The sequence below is a fragment of the Lontra canadensis genome, unplaced genomic scaffold (genome assembly GCF_010015895.1).
Source record: "Lontra canadensis isolate GAN:19392208 unplaced genomic scaffold, GSC_riverotter_1.0 scaffold157, whole genome shotgun sequence".
In the NCBI taxonomy this organism is placed as follows: Eukaryota; Metazoa; Chordata; class Mammalia; order Carnivora; family Mustelidae; genus Lontra; species Lontra canadensis.
The window spans coordinates 93,896-113,059 of record NW_022631151.1 but is presented as its reverse complement, the minus strand read 5'-3'; the positions used below and the strand labels follow the sequence as shown (position 1 = coordinate 113,059).

Below are 19,164 nucleotides of genomic sequence, written 5' to 3'. Positions count from 1 at the left end.
ATGGTATTCTCTCTATGTTCTGCTCTTGTCTCTCTGTCTCTCTGTGTTTGTCTCTCTCCCTCTCTCTCACAAACCAGGTGAAGCTACATTGGGAGCATTGGTCTCCCTATGACAAACATTATCCCCTCATAATACTTCTAAACCCAGTTACTTTTGATATATCGGGCATTTTCTGAGTTTACAAGGAGTGTATACAATGTATGACCAAGCAGCATTCACCTGGAATAACAAACATAGTATTTCTTCTGGCTTTGAAGTTGTAGAAAGAATTTCAGTTTTGACAAACTATGACAAACTATGACAAATCATGCTGTTCACTTAGATAAAAGATAGCAATGGACATTTTTTTCTCCCAATTAAGGAATAAAGAAATCAGAGTATATGGTAGTGTCCCATAAACAGTGCACTGGAGTACAGACATCTGGTATTGTGAGATCAAATTACGATAGAATGCTATGATAACATACTATGATAACAGCAGCTTCAATTTTTTGATTGTCTATTGTTGAAAATTTGGGAATGATAGCTGTTTGCTCCTTTATCTTTTAAGAAATTTTTTAAAAGATTTTATTTATTTTTTTACTTGACAGACAGAGATCACAAGTAGGCAGAGAGGGAGGCATAGTGGTGGGTGGGGGGAAGCAGGCTCCCCGCTGACCAGAGCCTAATGTGGGGCTCGATCCCAGGACCCTGAGATCATGACCTGAGCTGAAGGCAGAGGCTTAACCCACTGAGCCACCCAGGCACCCCTTTTTGAGAATTTTAAAAATTTTTTAAAAAGATTTATTTCTTTGAGAGAGAGAGAGAGAGTGGCAGGGAGAGGTAGAGGGAGAGGAAGAGAATCTCAAGCAGACACCCCACTGAGCACAGTGCCTGTGCAGAGCTCAGTCCCGGGACCCTGAGATCTTGACCTGAACCAAAACTAAGAGCCAGACACTTAACCCACTGAGCCACTCAAGCACCCCAACAATGTTTTATTTTTAAGTAAGGTCTACACCGAACATTGGGCTTGAACTTCCAACCCTGAGATCAAGAGTCACGTGCTCTACCCACTGAGCCCGCCCGATGCCCCACACTGTTCGCTCCTTCAGTTCAGACCTACTGAGAAGTAAACGAAAGCATCATGTTCATGGAGATCAAAATATCAGCTTCATACTATTAATCTTGAATTCAGTGAGTTAGTGAGGTCTATGGCCACAGTCAATTCAATTTAATTCAGCCACCCAATTCCAGGCAGTGTTAGCCATATTCTACAGGTAAGTAGATCTGAAAGAGAGAGAACACAAAAGGCACCGAGCTAAGTTTATTCAGATTCTTTACTCAAAGTCACTTGCAAGGTCACTTCTCTTTTGGGGGTTGAGAGAGAGAGAGAGAGAGAGAGAGCAAGAGAGCCAGCATGAGCACCCACAAGTCCTCTCTTCTTCTTCTTGACAAAAAGACGGTATTCCTTACTCTATGGACCAAGCTAAGGACACCAAAAGAAGAACATGGTTCCCCCTTCACCTCCTAAATGTCAGGCACGATATGAAAAATTTTGTATCTGTTTTCTGTTTCTCACAACACTCACAAAATCAGAATTGCCCAGACTTTACAAAAGAGGAAAGCTGGACTCCGAGAACTTAAGTAACCTGCCCAAACTCATGCTTCCAGTTAGGTGGCCAAGCTGGGATTCCCACCTAGTTCTGTATGGCTCCAAAGCCCATCCCCATGCTTCATACCCTGAAGTCACCTGATTCCCCTTGAAAATATTTATAGTAATACAGATGAAGCACGAAATGCCACTAGTCCTTCCAACTTTCTTGGATAATTGGTAACTTGTCAATCATACGCATCTGATGCAGGATTAGAAGATTGCAAATGAAATGTCCCTTCCCAAAAATTTATTGTTTAATTTCAAGTTAATTCACCTTTGGAACTCTGAGAGGTTAACCCCCATTCTGCCTTGGATGTGTACACACAGTAACTATTAGCAATTAAAATGAGTTACAAATGTGTCAAGAAGAGAACCTCTGCTGAAATTCAGGTCAGGTTACTTGAAATGGATATATATCTTCCACTCCTAAATGTTAATTAGATGTTCTATTTTATCTTCAAAGTTTCGAGCAGAAATTTTCTTGAAGTTGACACTTATAGGTCAAGAGAGTTTCAAGCCCTCACGTAGCACACTCAACACCCACCCCACCCCACCCCACGCCGTGCCAAAGCCTTTTCTGAAGGGTTTATATAACTTTGCTCAAAATCTTGAAGAAGAAAGCAAAAGACAAAAGAAAAACTGTTATGGACATTGGTCTCCCTGCAATGTCTTCATAACAATTCGGCTGACCCAGGAAAGGATAACATGAAAACTAAGCTACTTCAGATTCCATTAAATTTGAGATTTTAGCATCGATATGCTGATAAGAAAGGAAATCTTTTCAAACTCAACAGCAAGGTCTGTGTTCTTTTTTCCCTTCAATAAGTATTTATCAAGCATTTTATTCCATTTTATATAGTTTATCACCCAAAGCACAAATAAATAGCAATAAACTTGCAGTCAAAAGAGTTTGAAATAAAATGTTGTCTCTTCATGTGGCTGACCAACAAGCCACTTCTTACAGGCCTACTGTAACATGGTTCATAAGCAAAGTGTATTTGCTGCATTAAATTTTAAAGCTGATTGTCACTGAAAAAAAACTTTTAAACTAAAGTAGCAGGGGCACCAGGGTGGCTCAGCCGGTTAAGCATCTGCCTCTGGCTCAGGGCATGATCCCAGGGTCCTGGGATCTAGTCCTGCATCGGGTTCCCTATTCAGCCTGCCTCTCCCTCTGCCCCTTACCTACCCCACTGGTGCGCACTTGTGTGCTCGCTCGCTCACGCGCTCTCTCTCTCTCTCTCTCTCTGGGCTAGAACTGGCCCTGCAATTTGCATGAAAGTCCCTTGAGAATCCTATCCAAACACCATTCCCTGGCTGCACCTTCAGAGAAGTCCATTCAGCAAGTCTGGGGCAGGGCCCAGAAACCTGCCCCTTTACCAAGAGCCCAGGGGAGGTGGATGCCAGTGGTGTCCATAGACTTTCTCATCCAAAGCCCCGCCCAGCACTACCATTCTACTAACCAAGGAACAACTCAAGTGGAAATAGCAATCACGATGGCATCTTTCTGGGAGAAACCTCTCTGCGCTGTTGGCCCATTCCAAGTGATCATTTTCCTAGGAGACAGACTGCTGCCTGTGGTGTTCATGGTTTTCTTTGACAGAACATCTGATTGTGGATGAAGGAATTCGCAGATCAACTTTAAGAGGAAAAAGGAGAGAGGAGAGGAAGGAAGGCAGGCAGACATACATATAAAAGACAAAGTCTTAGGCTATCAAGTGCTTTTAGTCAACATCTAGACCCAAAATAATCACTGACATTTTACAAGTAGAAAATTCTTAAAGATGACTAATTACTTTGGTATTTCGATGAAGGATAACAATTGAACATGCATGCAAGCAGCTTTGTACATCTGCAAAGTTTAATTGTAGATCATTTGCCCTACTCCCCTGTATGTTGAGATTTCTGCATAGAATATTTGTTATATTAATATGTCACAGGAGTTTTAAAAAATTATTTGAGGTGTTAATGAATATTAATACTGAAAATGGATCAAGAATTTGGGTAATTTGGGCCCCTGGGTGGCTCAGTGGGTTAAGCCGCTGCTTTCGGCTCAGGTCATGATCTCAGGGTCCTGGGATCGAGTCCCACATCGGGCTCTCTGCTCAGCAGGGGGCCTGCTTCCCTTCCTCTCTCTCTGCCTGCTTCTCTGCCTACTTGTGATCTCTGTCAAATAAATAAATAAAATCTTTAAAAAAAAAAGAAAGAAAAAAAAAGAATTTGGGTAATTTAAGGCCACATGGTATCATGGTCCACTCATGTTCCTGGACTTTATTTTAGATAAACCACTTATTTAAAAGTCAGTGGAGATGCACAATTTGACATTACTATAGCTCAAGATTGAACTTGGCTAGTGGCCATAGCAGGCGTAATAAACGAATTTGGTTGTAGCCTAATACATTCCAATATTATCAATGTAAATCATAGCATCTCTGTTCAGACCCTTGAGTAAATCATATATTTGAATTCCAAGCAACTGGAACTTTACAGCGGGGACTCAGGATTACCTAACATTGTTTTGTACTCTTTATTTGTATTCAAGAGATAGAAGTTAGAGGCACCTGGGGGGCTCAGTCAGTTAAGTATCTGCCTTTAGATCAGGTCATAATCCCAGTGTCCTGGGATCGAGCCCCACTTTGGGCTCTCTGCTCAGTGGGGAGGCTGCTTCTCCCTCTCCCTCCCTCCGCCCACTCTCTCTCTCTCTCTCTCAAATAAATAAAATCTTTAAAAAAGGAGATAGAAGTTATCTTAGGTTGACTGATGATTATATTTTACAAAAACTGTAAGCAGAGGGGCTCCTGGCTGGCTCAGTCAGTAAGGCATGCAACTCTTGACCTCAGGGTCATGAGTTCGAGCCCCCACTGGGGTGTAGAGATTACTTAAATAAATATTTTTTAAAAATCATGAGCAGAACATGGATTCATTTATGTAACAATTGTCCATCCTTGCTGCAAACAATAACCAGCCCTCATCATTTCATAATACTGTACACATCTTATGATATACGTCATGGGAAAAAATGTCATGGGAAAATTGCACTAAAATAAAACAATTCAATATATTTAACGGATGGCAAATGAGTTATCTAGTTCCAATAGTGCCATTTCCTGACCTGTGCCAACTAGATCTTTATATAAAGAGCTAAGGGTTCAGCACACTGAGCTCATTATTCTGAAGCACTGATGTGTAGCAAGCAATGAGCTTACTTTTGCCTTCTTTCAAAATATTAATAAAATGACATGGACCCTACTACTGCACACCAGTTGCTGTGGTGATGCCCAGGCTAGGGGACAAATCCGTGGGTGATTATATCTCTAGGTCTGTCATGGTTTCCTGGGGTTGCTCCAAAGTGCTTACAAGAAACTCCATATGGTTCCCCCATTCCAGAGAGACTTTGGGCTAGTTTTTCTGAGAAAGCCTCAGGGATATCTAATGTCATGGAATCTGAAGCTTTGTTTTTTTTTCTTTTTAATCTGCCCAGGAAGCACAAAATGGCCGCAGACAGAGGCAAAAAGTCAGACTTATGTTCTGGGGCCATCCCATTTGACTTCAGGGTGACCCCGCCTTCAATCATCGGGTGAATAAGGGTGCGTGCCAGGTATCCTTGTCATGTCATTTAGGAAACCTCCCAGGAGAAGAAAAATAGAAGAAGAAAAAAAGAACCGAAACCACATCTGAGTAATAACTCATCAAGACTCAAGGCAAAAAAAAAAAAAAAAAAATCCATTCTCCTCTCATTGATTTGCAATGATGGTTGAATGCTGCACTCAGCTACTACTTGGAAATGATTTTATTTACTTTCTAGATTTCACTCACCTCCCCTCTGAACCCACAATTTCTACCTTGCTTCGTTTTGTGCAAATCACAACTTCAGACTAGATCTGGAGTGTGCCATCCTTGCTATTTTTGAATATTAATAGCCTGGTCCTCTCCACGAATGACAACTTTTTTAAAAAATCAGAAATACTTAATGCAAATCCTTAGTCGCTGGGCATCTTGTGAGCAGACATTTTTGACTGTTCCAGCAGAGTCAGCACTAAACTCTCCGTCACAGCACATAGTTTACCATATATTTATACTAGTCAAACATAAATACATAAATAAAATCAACAAAACTTAGTACAGAGGCTCAACTGCATTATATCGTTCCAATAATGTGCAATGTCAAACCCAATAAATTTGGTTTCCTCCTGGACGCATTAGGTTGTAAGTCCAGACCAAAATATCACTTCCAGCTCCAGGGAGATTAACAGGATGAAATGTGTCAGGATAAATGAAATACCTGCTAATGCTGTCCTAAGCCTTATCTGCAAAATCTGTGGCTTTTGCCATGTATATTCATTCCCAAGGCCAGTGAGCTTAAATATAGTTCTTACTGATGAATCACCCCACTCGATCAATAAGGACGGAGCTCTAGAACCTTCAGGGAGCAGATGCCATCACTAAGTGACACTCGATACAATTGGTTGAGTACCGTAAGTTTTTCCGTAACTTCTTTTTCCTCTATTTCTCTTCTCCCCCCGCCTTTTTTACTGCCTCCTTTCTCTGTTCATCACATCTTTCCTTCCTCTCCTTCCTGATTCTGTATGTCAGTGTTTTTCAACCTCTGAGATCCAACCTATTAGTCATTCATGAAGTCAATTTAGTAGGCCATGGCTGGTGATTTTTAAAGTATACAGCAATGGGATATTTCAGGACACATGGCTATGACAAGAGGAATTGGTTCCAGAAGCTCTTGCTTCAACCCACAAGCAGATCACAAAGCAGGGCATCAGGGAGCCTGGGTCTTCCTCTCACTCTCTTGCTGGGTCATAGTGCATATCGTGTTCCTTTAATTTATTTGTATTTGTTAAAGAAGTGTAAGCTGTTTATACACACATACACATTCTATGTACATCAAATACGTATATATATACATATATATCTGGAACAATCGAGGGAAACGATGGAATGTTTTTAAGTTTCCATTGGAATGTTCGACATCATAGAGCTCCAACCAAAATCGTAAATAACTTCCTAATCATGAGTTCATTATCCAATTTCAGTTAAAATGTTGCTTTCTCACTAAAATCACTGGTTTTGTATAATTTAGTTATTTTAAGAAGTGAGTTTAGGAATCCCTCGTGTCAAGATTTCCCTTCGCATGTATGTACCGCTTCGCAATTTTCCAGGGCTTTTGCACAAATCCTGTCCTTACCAACTGCACATGGCAGGTTCTAGCACCCAGTTTTCCACATGGGGAAATTGAGAGAGGTGCCAGTTCAGGTCCCCCTGCAAATAGGAGGAAGAAGTGAGATTTGAACCCAGGATTCTAAGGGTTTGGAGGTGTGCTGGATTAAAAGACAAACTATTTGTGTCCTGGCCCAGCACTCTTCCAATCAAGCCAACATGCCTGCCAAAATAATCAAAATAATGGAATTGAATTTAAAAATATCCACACTTTCAATAGCATCGCAGAACCAAAGTCTACAGTATCCTCTAAACTATGAATACCGGTATTAATGGCATGTCCTCTGTGTTGCATTTCTTTATTTAGGAATTTGTCTCTGTCTGAAATCTTTGAAATCTCTGATCCAAAAGAGACAGTCTACTCTGAGAACATCTCATATCTGACTTAGAATTACTCGCTCTGCGTGAGGTTCCTACTTTGTCTTTTTTTTTTAAGAGCTTTCCAGCTCTGCATAGGTGCTGAGAAGGTAGAAAAATAACATTCTCAAACTGTGTACTACACAGTAATCGGGTAACATTTGCAGCACCTTAGAAATGCATGCACATGTTTTTTTTTTATTAATTCTAGGTGAAATGTCTGGTTTTCCCTGAATCTTAGAATGAAATGAAAAATTTCATTTTCTTGCTCTATTTCCCTACTGGCATCGCAGTCAAGGATCTCTAAGCCCATGGGTAAGATGAAATGATCACTAGAAAAGAGAGCACAGAAAGAGATGTTTACAATGTCACTACACCAAAGAATTAACAATGCCACTTCTACTCATTAACAAAAGTACATTATTATGCATGTCTTTGATATTCAAGTATAGCAGGGCATTTTCCCCTAACTCAGAAACTTTTAGAAAAGTCAGTACAAAAAAACTTTCAAATAAATTGTTACATTTGAAACTCACATACTCGGAGCTCTCTCCTACCATAATTATCTATGCTGCAGCCCTCACACAAAGTTTTGTGTTGCTCGTCATCCTGTTTGTGTGTGTGTGTTCACGACACCCTTCAAAACAGCTACCCCCCTACTGGAAAACTGTATGCTGACGAAAAGAAAAATCGGCTCTTTCTCCTTTTATCTTACCATCAGTGTGGTCCCCTGTGGAAAGGCGGCCTGCTGAATGCTTTTCTGAGGGCTGGTAAACACATTAGCCTTGCTTCCAAGGCTAATTAAAATTGATGCATGCCATATTTTACATGTTTCTACCGGATCAAAAATAAAATGTCGGTTTTTATCATTGCTACTGTGTTCCTCATCTAATCTGTACACAAGTTACTGCTTTTGTGTGTGTGTGTGTTCCCTTTGGCTGGAGACACACCACCCTTCTCAGTAAACTGTCTCCTTTTTCCAGCATGACTGTCTCATTATTTCTGCCTTTGAATAGCCTCTTAGCTCTGTGTTTTGTGGTTGTTTATAGCACCCGTTAAATAACTACAAGAAAAGATGACACAGTCAGAAAGGAGGTAAAGACACAGAGGAAACAGCATTAACTTTTCCTAGTAAGTAATAATATGATGTGCCCAGATCACAGCTGTAGTCTGTGGCAAACAGCGCGGTTAGTATTTTGCTCGAATAAGGACATTAATAAAACAGGCTAATGTTTCTGAGTAACTAACTGAATAGTCTGCCCCTGTGCCCATGTGAGAACGGTGTTATTCCCAAATTGTTGATCTGAATGGCAGGGAAAGCGCAAAAGGAATGAAGTGAAAGGAGCAGCAATGATCCTTAAAACCTCAGAGCTAAGATTATACGAGATAATTCTCTGGACTATTCCAAAAGTAAACTTTGCATATAGTCACAATATAAGATTACCAGTAATTTTCTTTTCAAAAGGCCCAGCACCCGCTCCTTAGAAAACCATTATGAAAAGAGAAGGAAGAAGCACAAAAGACACCCCCCCCCCAGGGGAAAGATAAGAATGAGGTGGGAGTCAGTGATGTGAAAAGTGGCTTCACTGTATAGGAAATAACCTTGAAAACACACAAACCCTAAAGCAGATTCATTAGCGGGAGAGCTAATGTTTGCTCTAACTTGGGGTCCCTCTCATCGTCCCCCCCCTTCTCCATCATCAAACTGCAGATTCGAACAACTGGGGGTTTTACAGACTCTGGAGGGGATGTAAGAAGGACCGGAGGCAGCGACGGCGTTCGTGAAGGCCCCCCTCCTCCGGGATCGAGGCGGAAATGTCTTCTGCCCTTCAGATAAACTCACTCTTCCTTGCTGACATGAACACAAGGGCAAGTTCATGCCGAATACCCTGGGGAAGGCAGGTCTTGAAGGCAACGGAACGTTCTTGGCGAAACCCGCACGTCCCTCTTGAACTACAGTGACTCTTTCACTGAGCGCCTTCCTGTAGTCGAATTACAACCACCTGGACTACTAATAAGAGGGAAAAGAAAGGAGAAAGGGGAAGGGGGTATGGCCCAAAGCGCGTGCCAGTCGATGCGGGCAACGTCGCGTAGAATAGGAAGAATCAAATGAAAACAGGGACTGGCACGCTGCTAAGGGCTTGCTTCTGTTAACACGTTTGCCCAAGCCTAGCTCCGCTCCGTATTATATGGAAATTCCTTGTTTGCCATCCTCGTAGGAGGTCCTTCAATATCTGCCCCCGAACTCCAGTGACTGGGCGCCGACTAGTTAAGGGAGCAGCCGTCCCGGAGGGCGTCCAGCTCGGGGGCTCGCTGCCTCCTCGTGGTCTGCAACTTCCGCCCAGTGGTCTTAGTGTCCCCTGGGATTTGGTACCGACCGAGGGCCATCCTCATTTCACTTGACCGAGTCCCAGCCGCAGCCCACGGCAGGAGCTGCAAGGGCGGGGCAGAGTTCCAGGCGAGAGGGGCCGAGAGGCGTGAGCAGCGCTCCGCGGAGCTCCTCAGAGAAATGGAGCGGCGGCTCCTTTGTGGGCTGCTACAGGCCCCTCCCGGGAGCGCGGCGGGGACATTTGATCTGCAGGGTGATTGATAAGTGCGGGAGAGGGGCGGCCGTCCCTGCCTCCCCACCCCCCCACCCCCGCCCCCGTGCTTCTTCCCTCCTCCCTCTCGGCTCCCTCCCTGCTTCCTGCTAGAAGCGCTGCCCGGCGGCGAGCCGCTCCAGTGGGGATCTGCCTGCCCTTGGGGGCGCCGCCCGCGCTCGCCGCCGAGCCCCCGCTCCCGGGCGCGCGGGTCCGAGGCTGTGCCGGCTCCCGCGCCTCCCGGCTGGCCGGTGCTGCGGGCGCCTCCGGGGGAAGCTGCGGGTGGCGCGCTCGCCGGGTAAGTTCTCAGCGCTCGGGAACGCGGCGCTCAGCCCCCTGCCTTTCCCCGCCGCCTCCCCTCGCGGGTGGGTGGTCGGGTGCGGGAAGCCTGGGCGCGATCGGCCGGGGTCCGCGCGCCGGCAGCCGCCCCCTCGGTGGCCGCCCCCGCCCGCCTGGGCTCGCCCGCTCCGAGACAGCCCGCGCGGGCGTGGTCGGGCTCCCGGCGTCGCGAGGTTCCGGGGCCACAGCCGGCCAGGCGTCCCCGTGCGCCGGCTGCGAACCGCGGGTCCCGAGGAGAACGGTCGCCGGGGCGAAGGCAGCGCGCGTGGCCGTCGCGGCTGTGGGCCCCAGCGCCATGCATGAGGCGTCCGGCGGCCCCGGGGGAGGGCGAGGAGGGCTGAGCTCGCGGTCGGTGCTTGCTGCCCGGTGCCCGGTGCCCGGAGAGCGGGGAATCGTCCGGCCCGCTGGCCGCCGGAAGCGCCCTCCGGAACCGTACCTGCCGGGATTGGGGGGAGACGGGCGGCCGGGCGGCTGACACCCCTCCGCAGCAGGCCCGCCGCACTCCCGTTAACCCCCTCGAGGCCTGGCGGGTGGCCGGGCTGCGCTGGCTCTCACCCCGCGGGCCCTCCCCGCGCGCTGGCAAGCCCCGGCGACCCGCGCGGGGCTCTACTCAGATGCGAGGGAGCTCGAGGCGACCGAGTCCCCGCGTCTGCCTCCCTCGGCCCGGCGAGGAGACGGAGCGTTTGCCTTATTGGAGCGTCCGCCTCTGGGCTCCCGGTTCGCCCAAAAGCTTTCCGCCGCCGTCCAAGCCCGCTCTCCCTAGCGGGGTACCGCGGCGGTTCTTCCCGAGACGCGGGGCGGGACGAAACTTCCTTAAAGTGCTTCTCTCGGGCTGAGGCCGATTCGTTCCCTGTAACCGTGTTTGCGGAAAGCGGCTGTGGAGGCTCGGGGACAGCAGGCAGGAGGCCCAGGAGTAGTGGGAGAGTCCACCGACCCGTGTCGGAAGCTAACCAGGGGAGGAAGATGTGTCACACCATCTCCGGGTTCCCAGTGTCGCCCCCCGCTCCAGCCAGCTTACCTCCGCATGGCTTTCACTCTATAATAATTTTCACGGATTTCGAGCTGCCCCCCATCTATCTACCCACTTTCTCTCTCTCCCTCTCTCTCTCTCTGAAATTTTTAAGAAAATCGTCTCTGTTCTCACGGAGTACTGACAGCGTCGTCAGGGTCTTGCAGGAAATTACTTGCGAACTAAAACTAATATTTAGTATTTCACTTTCAAATACAATTCTTTTCAAAAAGCACACATTTGGTAAGACACCAGCACCACTCTGTAAGTGTAGGCAGACCGTTCTTCTCCAGTTCACACTAAGCAGTAGTGAGCTTGGGGGAAAGCTCCTGGCCCAGGACTCGGAATCCCTGGGTTGGGTTTCTCATTTTATAGATGCTCAAACTTAAGCAAGTCAGCACTTCTGGTGGAAGAACGTCCTCATCTATAAGATGAATCTGATTGCAAAGGTCCTGTCCAGCTGTCATGTTGGCTTCTGCTTCCATGAAATATTAACCTAATTAGTAAATGTTTTGTTAAATGAATGACAACGAATAAGCCACATCTCTCTAGGAACTATGTGTAATATTTAGAAATATGGAGGAACAAGTGCCCCTTTGCTGTGAAAGGAAGCTTCATCGCGCACGCATCCCTCCGCACCCACTGATGAAATTGCAATAGAGAGTGGGAGGCCATCCCAGCTGCCCCTCCCCCGCGGAGGACAGCTCGGCTCCCCGCCGCCCTTTGGCACAGAGAAGGGAAATTTGAGGCCCCAGAAGGAAAGGATCTTGCCCAACACCAGGCAAGCATTACAGGATGGGGAGAGGGCTCTCCACGTCGGGGGCAAGGCTCTTCCCCGAAGGAAAAGCAGAGGGCAAGGTGAAAGCCATTAGCAACAATCTGGAGGAGACTGGCGGAGCCACAGGTTGTCTTAGTGCCTAAGTCTGCAAACTCTCAGAGCCCTTCTGCGGGAGGAAAGAGCCCATGCGGGCCGAACGATCCAGAGCCTGAGCTTGCCGGGGAGGCAGGACGGGAGAAGCAGGGGGCTTTCCCTTCTCAGGCGGCTCGTTTTGCCGGTGGGATTATGTCTATTCCAAATGTGGCCCAGCAAAGGGACCCTGTGTCGACCCTGTCCGCAGCAGGCTGGGACTGAACAGGCGGGGAAAGCAAGGGTAAGTATTCCGCGGGACAGGCGCAGCCTCAGTGCATCCCTTCGCCCCCTTCTCCTCCATGGCCTCTTTCTCCTGCCTCGCGAGAGGCTGCCCCCGGCCCTCCCGGGGAACAGCAGACGTTCCTGTCTTGCAGATGGACTTCACACCAGGAACCACCTGGTTCCAGGGGATCTTAAGATAATTCAGGAGGCGCGAGATAATGAAGGCAAAAATCCAACACCTGGCACTTAATAATGCCGCCTGGGGGCTTAGCCCCCCTCCGGGGGGGCCCCCCACGCCTGGGCTCCCACACCCCGCCAAGTGAGGCTCAGCCTGGCAGGGCCTTTCTCACTTCTCCTTCCTGCAGGCAAAAAGCACACGTTTAAACTTCATCATCTGCCTAACTCAGCCTCGGGGAGAATGGTTTTGGTGTGGTTTCTCTCTGCCGCTGAGCTGGCTTTCAGAATCCCTTGCAAGTATCTGTTTGGCCAGTCACCGCCCAGAAAGTAATTCTCCCAGCCCCGAAACAAAGCTCGGTCTGTAAAGCACAAGGCCCCTCTTCGCCCTCCTACACAGCCACTCCGGAGCGGGCACACCCCCACTCCGCACCAAGAGCATCGGAGCACAAGCGCCAGGAGGCTGGCAGGCGGGCCCCTGTCCTGAGGCAAAGAGGCACATCTCCTACACACACACTCACACGCACACACGCACACACGCACGCTCACACACACACCCTCTCTCACTGGGAGAGACCCCCCCCCCGGAAGGGCCAGGAGGGAGTGGCACGTGGGAGAAACCAGTCGAAGGGACCGGAGGCCGGAGGAGTCCCCGCGGTCCCAGCCCCTCCGCCGGGCCCCTCCCGGAGAATCCCTCTCCCGGAGCTTCGCAGCCGCTCGCCGCCCGCCGGGTTGGAGGTGGAGTAGTTCAGAGCAACTGACGCAGCCCGGATTTGAGCTTTGCAAACCGCTCGCAGGGAAGGGAAGCATCTGCCCCTCCCTCCCCCACCGCGCGCCCTCGATCCGCCGCCTGCCCCCTCCCCGCGTGACGTCACCCCAGCCCCGTCCGGGGGAGCCTGCAAAACCTCTCAAATTCAAACTGCTCCGCGCACTGCCGCCGCCGCCGCCGGATTGGAAGCGCGCGCCCAGGCTCGGCCGTCGCCGTCGCCGCCGCCGCCGCCGCCGCCGCCGCCCGCCCGCCTGGGCCGGCCGGCTCCCCAACCTCCCTACGCAATCGCACCCCCGGGTCCCCGTCGTCTCGGCCTCCCGCCGCTCGGGCCCTCCTCTCCTCCCCTGCGGCCTGCCGGATTTCTAATTCCTGCGCACCCCCCCAACCCGGCCAAATCAAATCCTCCGGCAGAAAGCAGGGCATCCCCCCGGAAGCGGCGTCTTCTTTTACCTTGCTCTTCTTCTCTTTCCGAAGATGCTAAACTACTGGCGGACTGCAGAGGAGAGGGGTCCCGTCTTCTCCTGATGTGTGAGTAACCCCCACCCCGCGCTGTCTTTGCTCTTCCATCCTCTCCCCCTCCCCCACCGCCAGTCCCGATTTTCCCACCCCCTTTTTGCGCAGTTCAAAAAAAAAAAAAAAAAGTAAAGCGATTTCTGCTGCGAGCTAAGACGGGCGAGCCGCCCGAGATCTCTTCAGGATCCCCCAGGGGAGGAGGTGATGGGCTGGATTTAGTAGGACAACTCGATTACTAATGACTCCGCGGCTGGCTGCGCCCCGCCGGGAAATCAGGTGCAAGCATGTGTGCTCCGGGACGCGTGTGTGGGTGGGCTGGCGGGGGCCGGGCGGGAGGGGGAGGGCGAGGCGAGAAGAAACCGCTTTGAGAAACGAACGCAGTGATTTCATTCTGCCGTGTTGCCCACTCCCCGCATTCTCCCTGCCTCCCACTCCGCCCCCTTGCTTTGCCATTTTAATCGGGCTTCCTTGTTTCTCTCTCCCCCGCATCCTGCTCTCTCCGGCACCCTTCCCCAAGGTTTGCCTGTAGGTACCTGAACTGACACCGACGGTGCCTAAAGATGCTGAGCGGCGTTTGGTTCCTCAGTGTGTTAACCGTGGCCGGGATCTTACAGACGGAGAGCCGCAAAACTGCCAAAGACATTTGCAAGATCCGCTGCCTGTGCGAAGAGAAGGAAAACGTCCTGAATATTAACTGCGAAAACAAAGGATTTACAACCGTCAGCCTGCTCCAGCCCCCCCAGTATCGAATCTACCAGCTTTTCCTCAATGGAAACCTCCTGACGAGACTGTATCCTAACGAGTTCGTCAATTACTCCAACGCCGTGACTCTCCACCTGGGCAACAACGGGCTGCAGGAGATCCGAACCGGGGCGTTCAGCGGCCTGAAAACCCTCAAGAGACTGCACCTCAACAACAACAAGCTCGAGGTGCTGAGGGAAGACACCTTCCTGGGCCTGGAGAACCTCGAGTACCTCCAGGCCGACTACAATTACATCAGCGCCATCGAGGCAGGGGCCTTCAGCAAACTCAATAAGCTCAAGGTGCTCATCCTGAATGACAACCTTCTGCTGTCCCTGCCCAGCAATGTGTTCCGCTTCGTCCTGCTGACCCACTTAGACCTGAGAGGGAACAGGCTGAAGGTGATGCCCTTCGCTGGCGTCCTTGAGCACATCGGCGGGATCATGGAGATCCAGCTGGAGGAGAACCCATGGAACTGCACTTGTGACTTGCTTCCTCTCAAGGCTTGGCTGGACACCATAACCGTGTTCGTCGGGGAGATAGTCTGCGAGACTCCCTTCCGGCTGCACGGGAAAGACGTGACCCAGCTGACCAGGCAAGATCTCTGTCCCAGAAAAAGTACCGGCGACTCCGGTCAGAGGGGCGGCCATGCCGACACGCACGTCCAAAGGCTGTCGCCCACCGTGAATCCCGCTCTCAACCCAACCAGGGCTCCCAAAGCCAGCCGACCCCCCAAAATGCGAAATCGCCCGACTCCCCGGGTCACCGTGTCAAAGGACAGGCAGAGCTTCGGACCGATCATGGTGTACCAGACCAAGTCCCCCGTGCCTCTCACCTGCCCCAGCAGCTGCGTCTGTACCTCTCAGAGCTCGGACAACGGTCTCAACGTAAATTGCCAAGAAAGGAAGTTCACGAACATCTCCGACCTGCAGCCCAGGCCTACCAGTCCAAAGAAGCTCTACCTGACAGGGAACTATCTTCAAACTGTCTACAAGAACGACCTCCTAGAATACAGTTCTTTGGACTTGTTGCATTTAGGGAACAACAGGATCGCCGTCATTCAGGAAGGTGCCTTCACAAACCTGACCAGTTTACGCAGACTTTACCTGAATGGCAATTACCTTGAAGTGCTGTACCCTTCGATGTTTGACGGACTGCAGAGCTTGCAGTATCTCTATTTAGAGTACAACGTCATCAAGGAAATTAAGCCACTGACCTTTGATGCTTTGATTAACCTCCAGCTGCTGTTTCTGAATAACAACCTGCTGCGCTCCCTACCCGACAACATATTTGGGGGAACGGCCCTCACCAGGCTGAATCTGAGAAACAACCATTTTTCTCACCTGCCTGTGAAAGGGGTTCTGGATCAGCTTCCGGCCTTTGTCCAGATAGATCTGCAAGAGAACCCATGGGACTGCACCTGTGACATCATGGGGCTAAAGGACTGGACGGAACATGCCAATTCCCCCGTCATCATCAATGAGGTGACCTGCGAATCTCCCGCAAAGCACGCGGGGGAGATCCTGAAGTTTCTGGGGAGGGAAGCTATCTGTCCCGACAGCCCGAACTTGTCAGACGGAACCGTTTTGTCCATGAATCACAACACAGACACTCCTCGGTCGCTTAGTGTGTCTCCCAGTTCCTACCCAGAGCTCCACACTGAAGTTCCACTTTCCGTCCTGATTTTAGGATTGCTTGTTGTCTTTATCCTATCTGTCTGTTTTGGGGCTGGCTTATTCGTCTTTGTCCTGAAACGCAGAAAGGGGGTGCCGAGTGTGCCGAGGAGTTCCAACAACCTAGACGTCAGCTCCTTCCAGCTACAGTATGGGTCTTACAATACCGAGGCTCAGGACAAAACAGACGGCCACGTCTATAACTATATCCCCCCGCCCGTGGGGCAGATGTGCCAGAACCCCATCTACATGCAGAAGGAAGGAGACCCAGTAGCCTATTACCGAAACCTGCAGGACTTCAGCTACGGCAACCTGGAGGAGAAGAAAGAAGAGCCGGCCCCGCTGGCTTACACGATAAGTGCCACTGAGTTGCTCGAGAAGCAGGCCACGCCGAGAGAGCCCGAGCTGCTGTATCAGAACATCGCTGAGCGAGTCAAGGAACTTCCCAGTGCAGGACTGGTCCACTATAACTTTTGTACCTTACCGAAAAGGCAGTTCGCCCCTTCGTACGAATCTCGACGCCAAAACCAGGACAGAATCAATAAAACCGTTTTATACGGAACTCCCAGGAAATGCTTTGTGGGGCAGTCAAAACCCGACCACCCTTTACTGCGAGCTAAGCCGCAATCAGAGCCAGACTACCTCGAAGTTCTGGAGAAACAAACTGCAATCAGTCAGCTGTGAAGGGAAACCATTTACAACCCTCCGGCTTCCAAGGATGCTGCTCCAGACTGGTGGAGACACTGCGTTTGCTTTTGTGTGTGTTTGTGTCCTCCCTCTCTCAGCATCAATGGGGGACTTTGAAAATGTTTGGGGGATGGGGTGAAGCAATGATACTGCTTTTCCGAGTTTTCCTTTAAATTATTTCTCTCTTGCTCCCCCCACCCCGCCTTCTCTTCCCCTCACCCTCCCTTCTCTCCTTAGGAATCATCAGTGAACATGAATGTTTCTACAGTGCATTGTTTCGTATATTTTGTTTATGGTTTTCTTTTTTCTTCTTTTATTTTTCCAGTGTGGGAATGGGAAGAGGAGATTATAATGAATGAAGAAAGAGTAAGCAGACTTTTCATGTAAAAATGGATATTCAGTGTATTTTGTAGAAGATCTCCAAAGATCTTTTGAGACTATAAATTCTTTTGTAAATAATGATATATGGTATTTCCGTCTCCAGTTACCAAGTATAGCCACTAGGCATCACTTCTTTGTGTTAAAGTGCCTTTGCACTTTAAGTACATTACTTAAATGTTGCTTTTAGCTTTGATAAATTGAACATATTTTAATGTGTTGTATTTTTGAAATCAAAAACACTGTAAAATAGATCAAAATGTCAGCTCTATTAAGTCAACGTACAGTTTGCTTGAGTTATAGAAACCAGCCTGTCATCAAATGATTCTAGTTGTAGGACTTTAGAGATTTAACTGTAAAATATTTCCTTTCCTCTGGGTTTGTTCTAAGTGATTTTATTTAAGTCAACTAAGGTGATTTAACAGTGGACTAGAGGTAAGAAACTGCCTCAGTCGGGATTAGTAATTCATTAATAAAATATATTTAACCCAATCTCAGAGTGAATTGAACAATTAATGCCCTTCCGTAAATCATTTTACACTAACATGGTCAGTGTTTTAGATTATTTTCCTAATTAAGAGTGCATTACACAACGTGTAATATATTTTTTCTGCATTAAATTAGATATTTTTGTATATTTCAATGACAGAGTGTGTATTTCTAACTTTTTAATTGAAATTAGTATTTTTTCTGCCTACTGAAACATTTTCTATAAACACACACCAGTAGAGGCCGCCACACACCTCATTTAATAAAGACGTATGAGCCATTAAATACCTTGAAGGAACCCTTCAAAGGTGAGATTCAAACATCCCAAGTAACTTCTCTGCAAATTCAAGGCAGCAGAAACAAATGTGTGCATCACTTTCTATTTCTTTTAGGCTTAAAGATTAGGCTCCGAATCCTCAATTTTCACATTTTCTGAGAAAGCAGTGTTTTCCTTTTACATTTATGGGAGCGTTAGTGGGGTGCTATCCGATCATGTACTATTTGCATCTTCAAATCAATTAGAAAGTACCTAAACCAAGAAAGGAAACATCTTTTCTCTTCTGCCTTCTTTAGGCATGTGTTTAATTGAATTTTTCCCAGTCAGCTCCAGCAAGCCTTTCATTTTGGTCTTAGCGTTAGAATGATTTTAACTAACCAAGTCTATGTAACGTTTATGAAGCCTTATTCGCCTGTAAAGAATTTTTAGATGCAAACATTATTGTGCGATTTAAACAAACAGCCCTTCTTTACAACAAAAAATAGTTTTGTTTTGTCTATTGTAAATCCTTATGCAACTGGGACGGTGATCTGCATGTAAAGTAGCCCAGCTTTTCAATTCCTTATTAAAGCAATTGATGGCGTCTGAAAGAAGCACACTGTTTCCTTTTCATAAATAGGTTACTGCACATAATAATCCTTTATTATCATGTGGAGATTGAAGTGGATCCTGATAACTCACTTTTAGAGCTTTAAAATGACTAATAGTATATTGTCTGTCACCATAAACAATTCATGTGATAGGCTTTCAATTAGAAATTACTTAAGTCCAAATGATTTGGATTAAGGATTACTGGCACAATATCTTTTTTTTTAACAATAGAAGTCAATTATGTATATTTAAACGTAAAAGGCATTCGGGGAAAAAATGCCTTTAACAACCTAAAATATTTGAATAGCAACAGGGACAATCTAACATGTTCACTCTTTGATTAGAGATCATAATTCCTCCCCAAATCCATTAGATCGAAGTAAAAAATGGTGGCACTAAATGATCTACAAGAAAGTTAATGTACTGAGATTTTACATTGCATACAAGAGGAGAGAGAATGTTCTGGTGACTGAACTTTGAGACAGCTCCCGGAAAAACCATCTCCTCCTTGAGTGAAGTATCCATATTCGTGTGTGTCTATATACACATATATGTACATATACACACACATATACGTACACACACATATACATACAC

The 19,164-nt window shown here is 47.9% G+C and overlaps 1 protein-coding gene across 3 annotated transcripts; it reads left to right on the top strand.

Moving 5' to 3' along the window:
- The first annotated feature begins 9,970 nt into the window (after positions 1-9,970).
- Positions 9,971-17,702, top strand: SLITRK2 (SLIT and NTRK like family member 2). Of its 3 annotated transcripts, none has more exons than XM_032844844.1 (3): positions 9,971-10,093; positions 13,693-13,746; positions 14,249-17,702. In XM_032844844.1, exon 3 carries the CDS (start codon positions 14,292-14,294, stop codon positions 16,827-16,829), a length of 2,538 nt encoding a protein of 845 aa, XP_032700735.1. In that variant the 5' UTR covers positions 9,971-10,093; positions 13,693-13,746; positions 14,249-14,291; the 3' UTR covers positions 16,830-17,702. The 3 variants fall into 3 exon arrangements, with proteins under 3 accessions (XP_032700735.1, XP_032700736.1, XP_032700734.1); XM_032844845.1 differs by having other exon boundaries at positions 13,693-14,007; XM_032844843.1 differs by lacking the exon at positions 9,971-10,093 and having other exon boundaries at positions 13,604-13,746.
- Positions 17,703-19,164: the final 1,462 nt, after the last annotated feature.